Source organism: Camponotus vicinus, unplaced genomic scaffold, assembly GCF_025532165.1.
Source record: "Camponotus vicinus isolate PSW18456_S1 unplaced genomic scaffold, iyCamVici1.0 SCAF_4, whole genome shotgun sequence".
NCBI classification, from domain to species: domain Eukaryota; kingdom Metazoa; phylum Arthropoda; class Insecta; order Hymenoptera; family Formicidae; genus Camponotus; species Camponotus vicinus.
In genome coordinates this window covers 556,185-562,235 of record NW_028141976.1, presented here as the reverse complement: position 1 = coordinate 562,235, position 6,051 = coordinate 556,185, and the positions used below count along the sequence as shown (strand labels likewise).

Here is a 6,051-nt window from a genome sequence, read left to right as displayed (position 1 = left end):
TCGGACAACATGTTGTGCCTTAATTGTCTCGGACGACACCAGGTAAGCGAGTGTGCCTCCAAGAAGAACTGCACAGCATGTGGAGGTCGCCATCACTCGTCGCTTCACGATGCGTGTCGCGAGGTGGAAGTCGCAAAGACGTCGCACGTCACGCAGCGCTCTTCCCTACGTCAGATCGCTGTTCTCCTTGCCACCGCTCGGGTCCGCGTCGCCGATCGCCATGGTGTCTGGCACTACGTCCGCGCCCTAATCGACCAAGGCTCGGAATCGTCAATCATTTCCGAGCGCCTTGCGCAACGCCTACGACTACCGCGCTCACCTGCCTCAGTCGCGATCTTTGGAGTAAGTGGCCAAAGAACAGGTAGCTCCAAGGGGAGAGTTACGCTGTCTCTCTCACCGCGTTCTGGTGGGCCTGTGTTGTCGGTCTCCGCATTAATCCTCCCCAAGGTCACGGTATTTGCTGGCGGCCTCCAGCGAAGCAAAACCATGGCCCCACATTCAGGATCTAAACTTGGCAGATCCGGATTACCGCGCCTCCGATCCCGTGGACATCCTCCTCGGCGCCGAAGCGTACGCCTCTATCCTCGCACCAGGGTTGCGCAAAGGGAGGTCTAGAGAACCTGTAGCACAGAATACAGTTCTAGGATGGATTCTCTCGGGATCAGTGAATGAATCTACCACAGGTCATCTCACTCACCTACATCAGTGCCAAGCGGAGGAAGACTTAACTACTTTGGTGCACTACTTCTGGGAGCAGGAAGAGATCCCGCCGACGACTGCGACTCTCTCCAAGGAAGACCAGGAGTGCGAGGATCACTTCGCTAGCACACACTCGCGAGGATCAACAGGCCGCTACATCGTGCGTCTCCCTCTAATCGAACCACTGCCTGACCTCGCCGGGACTCTCAGGTCTGCTAGCCGCCTAATAAAACATATGGAAAATAAATTTGCGCGGGATTCTTCATTCCATACTCTTTACTCGGAGTTCATGCAACAATACGAAGAACTCGGGCACATGACGCGGATCTTATCGGGTGACGTTCCTGCATCACGCATATGTTACTTACCTCATCATGGCGTGATACGAGAAACCAGCACTACCACGAAGTTGCGGGTGGTGTTTAACGGCTCCAGCGCTCTGCCACCCGGAGTAACATTTAACCAGTATCTACGGATAGGACCTAACTTACTACCGGCGCTGGCAGATATCTTGCTCCAGTGGCGTCGCCATCGCTACATCCTTGCCGCCGATATCGAAAAAATGTACCGGCAAATCGAGATCCATCCGCAAGACAGAGACTTGCAACGAATCCTGTAGCGAAAAAACTCCAATGACATGTCAGAATTTCGCTTAAATACCGTTACTTACGGTCTCGCTTGCTCGCCCTTCTTAGCGATACGCACACTTCGCCAGCTCGGCGACGACGAAAATCTGAAGTATCCGCTGGGCGCGGTGACCTTACGTCGTGATGTCTATATGGATGACGTCCTGACCGGCGCTGCTACTATTCCTGACGCCAAGCAACTTCAGCACCAGCTCATTGAGATTTGCAAGACGGGCGGTTTCCCTCTCAAGAAGTGGTCAGCAAATAACGCCTCTCTGCTGGAAGCCTTACCATTAACGGATCGTTATCAACAGGATGCAATCTGGTGGCAACCGGGCGAAAGCCATTTTACCTTGGGACTACGGTGGCATCCGCACGACGATCAATTTTCGTTCTCGACAGGAGACTTCACGTTGTCGAGTTACACCAAGCGAGCAGTCCTGTCCTTGACCGCGAAGCTGTTCGACCCGCTCGGATGGCTTGCACCCTCCACAGTACTGGCCAAAATATACTTCCAGTCGACATGGCTACTGGGAATCGATTGGGACACGACCTTGCCGGACGACCAGGTTCACCGGTGGGTAAAGTTTGTGGAGGAACTTCCTCTCCTTGAAGCCCTTCGCATTCCCCGTTGGTTAGCTACGGAAGCGGACGACTGGGAAATTCATGGGTTCGCTGATGCCTCCATTCACGCTTACACTGCCGTCGTGTACTTGAGAGCAGAGAAGGAAGACGGTCAAGTCCAGGTAACCCTCGTCGCTGCTAAAACAAAGGTTGCTCCTTTAAAACAGGTCTCCTTACCACGACTCGAATTATCGGCCGCCACACTACTCACCAGACTGGTAGCCAATATTCATCGCGTCCTCGGAGCTCAAACTGCGCCTCTACACTTGTGGTCAGACTCAACGGTAGCGCTCGGTTGGATCCGAGGTCACCCGACTTCTTGGAAGACGTACGTAGCCAACCGGGTGAGCGAGATCCAGACAACTCTGTCAAACGCCGTGTGGCACCACGTTTCTGGACCGGATAATCTCGCCGACTGTGCCTCTCGAGGAGTGTCACCGCGGGAACTGCTGAATCACTCACTCTGGTGGCAAGGACCAACATGGCTACGATCCGAGCGAGGACCATGGGCGAACTGCACAGCTGACACCTTCGAAAAGTTGCCTGAACAGCGCACCCACACGCTCGTTGCTGCCATCAACGACGAAATCGCTGAGCCCGAGATGTTGATCCGGTAATCCACCTTGCATCGCCTACTCCGAATCACAGCAAGGTGCCGACGATGGTTGCGAATTCACTGGCCCAAGACGGAGAGGACTGCTAACAGCGTGCTGCGAGCCGAGGAGCTGGACGAGGCTCGCTTGTGCTGGATTCGTATAGTTCAGGCTGTACATTTCAAAAGGGAATTAGCCTCGTTAAAAGGCGATAAATCGCTGCCAGCGCGCAACATACTTACCAAATTGAACCCGCGACTAGACGAGAGTGGAATCCTACGCCGGCTCAGACACGCAGACTTAGCTTATGACGCCCGGTATCCAATGATCCTACCAGGAACATCACATCTAACGCGGCTCATCATTGAAGCGTGTTATCACAGAACAATGCATGGCGGAATGCAGCTGACGCTCAGTTCTTTGCGTCAAGAGTTCTGAATCCCTCGTGGGCGCGCCTTCGTCAAAAACTGTATCCATCGTTGTCTGACGTGTCTACGATGGCGGGCGGCAACACCACAGCCACCAATAGGCGATCTCCCTGCACCAAGAGTAACTCCCTGCCGTCCATTCATCAATACAGGCGTCGATTATGCAGGTCCAATTTGGTTGCGAGCCGCCAAAGGTCGAGGTCAGAAGGCCTACAAGGCCTTTATCACCGTATTCGTTTGTTTGAGTTCCAGAGCCGTTCATCTAGATATCGCATCAGACTATTCCGCTGATGCTTTTTTGGCTGCTCTGAGGAGATTCGTCGCCCGCCGCGGCCTGTGCCAGGCGCTATACAGCGATTGCGGCACCAATTTCGTCGGCGCCGACGCTCAACTTCGGGCGCTTTTCTCAGCCTCCAGCCGTGAAGGACAGCGCATTGCATCTACCGTCGCCGAGGAGCGCATTCGGTGGCACTTCAACCCTCCTGCCGCGCCTAATTTCGGCGGCATCTGGGAGGCCGCCGTAAAATCCATGAAGCACCATCTGCGTCGTGTGATCGGTGATTCCACCCTCAGATATGAAGAGATGGCCACGCTCCTAGCGCAAATCGAAGCCTGCCTTAACTTCCGGCCTCTTCAAGCCTTATCGGACGACCCAGAAGACTTCTCCGCTCTGACTCCAGGTCATCTATTAGTCGGTTCGGAGCTCAACGCCGTCCCCGAACCGAATCTTGCCGAGGCTCCTCCGTCGCGCCTCTCCCGATGGCAGCTCCTGCAGCAAATAACGGATCATTTTTGGCAGCGTTGGTCTCGAGAATACTTAAACACAATGGCTCACCGTCCTAAGTGGCACCGGACCAACACGGATATCCGCATCGGAAGACTTTGTCTTCTACAAAATGAAACCTCACCTCCGACGAAGTGGCCACTCGCCCGGATTGAACGACTGCACCCGGGGGAAGACGGAAATGTTCGAGTCGTAGTTGTACGCACGGCTACTGCGAGCTTCACACGGCCCGTCAACAAACTCATCCTCCTTCCCGACTGCGCCGTCTCGGAAGACAGCGATTAAAAAAAAAATTACTTTAATTTTAATCCTGTATGTTACGCTCAAAAGTACTGTATTCATTCCGGTTACTTACGCTACGTTACTTACCCTTTTCTCTGTTACTATTAGATAATTCCAACACGCCAATAATCACCTGCGATCGTTGACAAAGGTGCCATCGACAAACCTGTAATTTGACAGCCGCAGATTGTATGGAAGCGAAAAGTATCCCTCTTTTCTGATATCAGCCAGGATGTATTAGTTGGACGGATGACCAAACACAAGCGTAGCGACACAACTGCACTGCACTCTCCTCACGCCAACGCACAGTTCCGATGCACCACTGCACTCACGGGTTCTTCGTAGCGTACGCGTATCCACGTGCGTGAATCAGCGCGTCAATCAGCTGTTCCATCAATGGAATCAGATTTCACCACTTCCGTCATTACATGCGACAACAGCGAAATCTCGTATTACACGCGCGAATAAAAATCACCGAGTATACCATGCGAGTGGCAAACAAGCGCACCCGCGAATTCTCTAAAATTCTCAACCATCAGAATCTGCTTGACATCATTGTCGATACTATACGATTTCTTTCGTAGGAGAACCTACGAAGGCGGGCGGAATGTTTAAGATTAAGCAATACTTAATAGTAATAAATCGTAATGCGCATTACTCCTATGTGAATCTAAGGCGCATTGAGACGATCCGAAATTGCCGCGCTATCGCGTCTCCGCGCGCATTAAGCAATTCCGGCGCTCACCAGCAGCCACGCTCCGCAAACGCGATCGCGCTTCCTTATACGGAATTGTTTGAAGCTCAAGCCCGCGCGGTCGTCCGAAGGAGTCAAAATCACAACAAATAGTTCATTAAATTAAATCCGCTGTTCTAACGGTTGACCTGACCTGTGCTAGAAAAATATTCCGACAAGATCGAGAATCTTCTCGAAAACCAGCAGTATAAAGACTCCTCCGGCGGACCGCCGGGCGCACTTGAACTTGGAAGCTTCTCGGAGAATAGTGTGTGCTCAAAATCGTTTTCGTGACCGAAAAGTCGCACGCTTTTCAAGTTCATCGCTCGTGGATTTCGAAATTAAAACTACTTGATTTCGAATTAAAAGATATCGTTGCTCGCGATAAACTCAGGATAATTTTTCCGCCGAATTCAGTTCACGCCGGTTCTGCAAAATCTTTTGTTCGTCGCTCAGAACAAGATCAAACCTGTAATTAGACTTTGTACATAATTACATATAATAAAAATATTAGAGGACAAGATTTTATATAAGATCAAAAGGAAATTTAGCTTGCTTATCTGTCTTTCACTCGCGAATCAAACAATTTCGTTATTTCAAATTTCCGAACTTATTGTGAATATTCTTTCTTTCTTTAATTTGTTATTAATTTTATTTTTATATTATTTTCTATTTAATAAATGTATTACATTTTTCTTTATTAAGCCGCGTAACTTATTTGAGTGTTAGCCTTTCGTGATTGTCAAATTACGTTGTGTTTGTCGAATTTCGAAATTGCCAAAACCTCGCATGGAACAAATAACTTTTCCACAGACCCTGCCCCTCTACCGTTAGGTGAGCTAGTCGGCCCGTGGTGAATCAGGCAAGCGTTTTTCGCATTATTTTGGCCTTTAGCGAACTGATGCGTGAAAGACCGTATCTGGCGCCCAATTTCGAGATCTCGAGACGGCCTTCACTTCGCCGCGGTTCGCGCGAGAACACCCTCCATTCCTGTTCCTCCGAGCGCGAGTATTCTCTATCAGCCTTATGTTTTTGACGATGTTTTCGCTCCCCCTCGCATACTCCTCTCTAACATCTCGAGGAGGAATATTGTACAAAAATTATCAATTTAAAAACGTCGCAATATATATATCCTGATGATATACCAGCACCATGTAAGACAATCATTTCGAAGGTAATAAATTACTTTACGAAAAAGTAAGGTTTAAACGTTTAATTCTAAAAGTAAATGCACATTTACAAGATTATAAATATTTTGCAGCTTGATATACTCTATATATTT

The 6,051-nt window shown here is 50.1% G+C and overlaps 2 protein-coding genes across 2 annotated transcripts; both read left to right on the top strand.

The window, feature by feature from the left end:
- Nucleotides 1-1,336: 1,336 nt before the first annotated feature.
- Nucleotides 1,337-2,566, top strand: LOC145969813 (uncharacterized). The gene has a single exon (XM_083096083.1). It carries the CDS (start codon nt 1,337-1,339, stop codon nt 2,564-2,566), a length of 1,230 nt encoding a protein of 409 aa, XP_082952209.1.
- A 473-nt stretch (nt 2,567-3,039) lies between these two features.
- LOC145969808 (uncharacterized) lies at nt 3,040-4,039 on the top strand. The gene is made up of 2 exons (XM_083096076.1): nt 3,040-3,091; nt 3,138-4,039. The coding sequence occupies exons 1-2, from the start codon at nt 3,040-3,042 to the stop codon at nt 4,037-4,039; spliced, it is 954 nt and encodes a 317-aa protein (XP_082952202.1).
- The last annotated feature ends 2,012 nt before the right edge of the window (nt 4,040-6,051 follow it).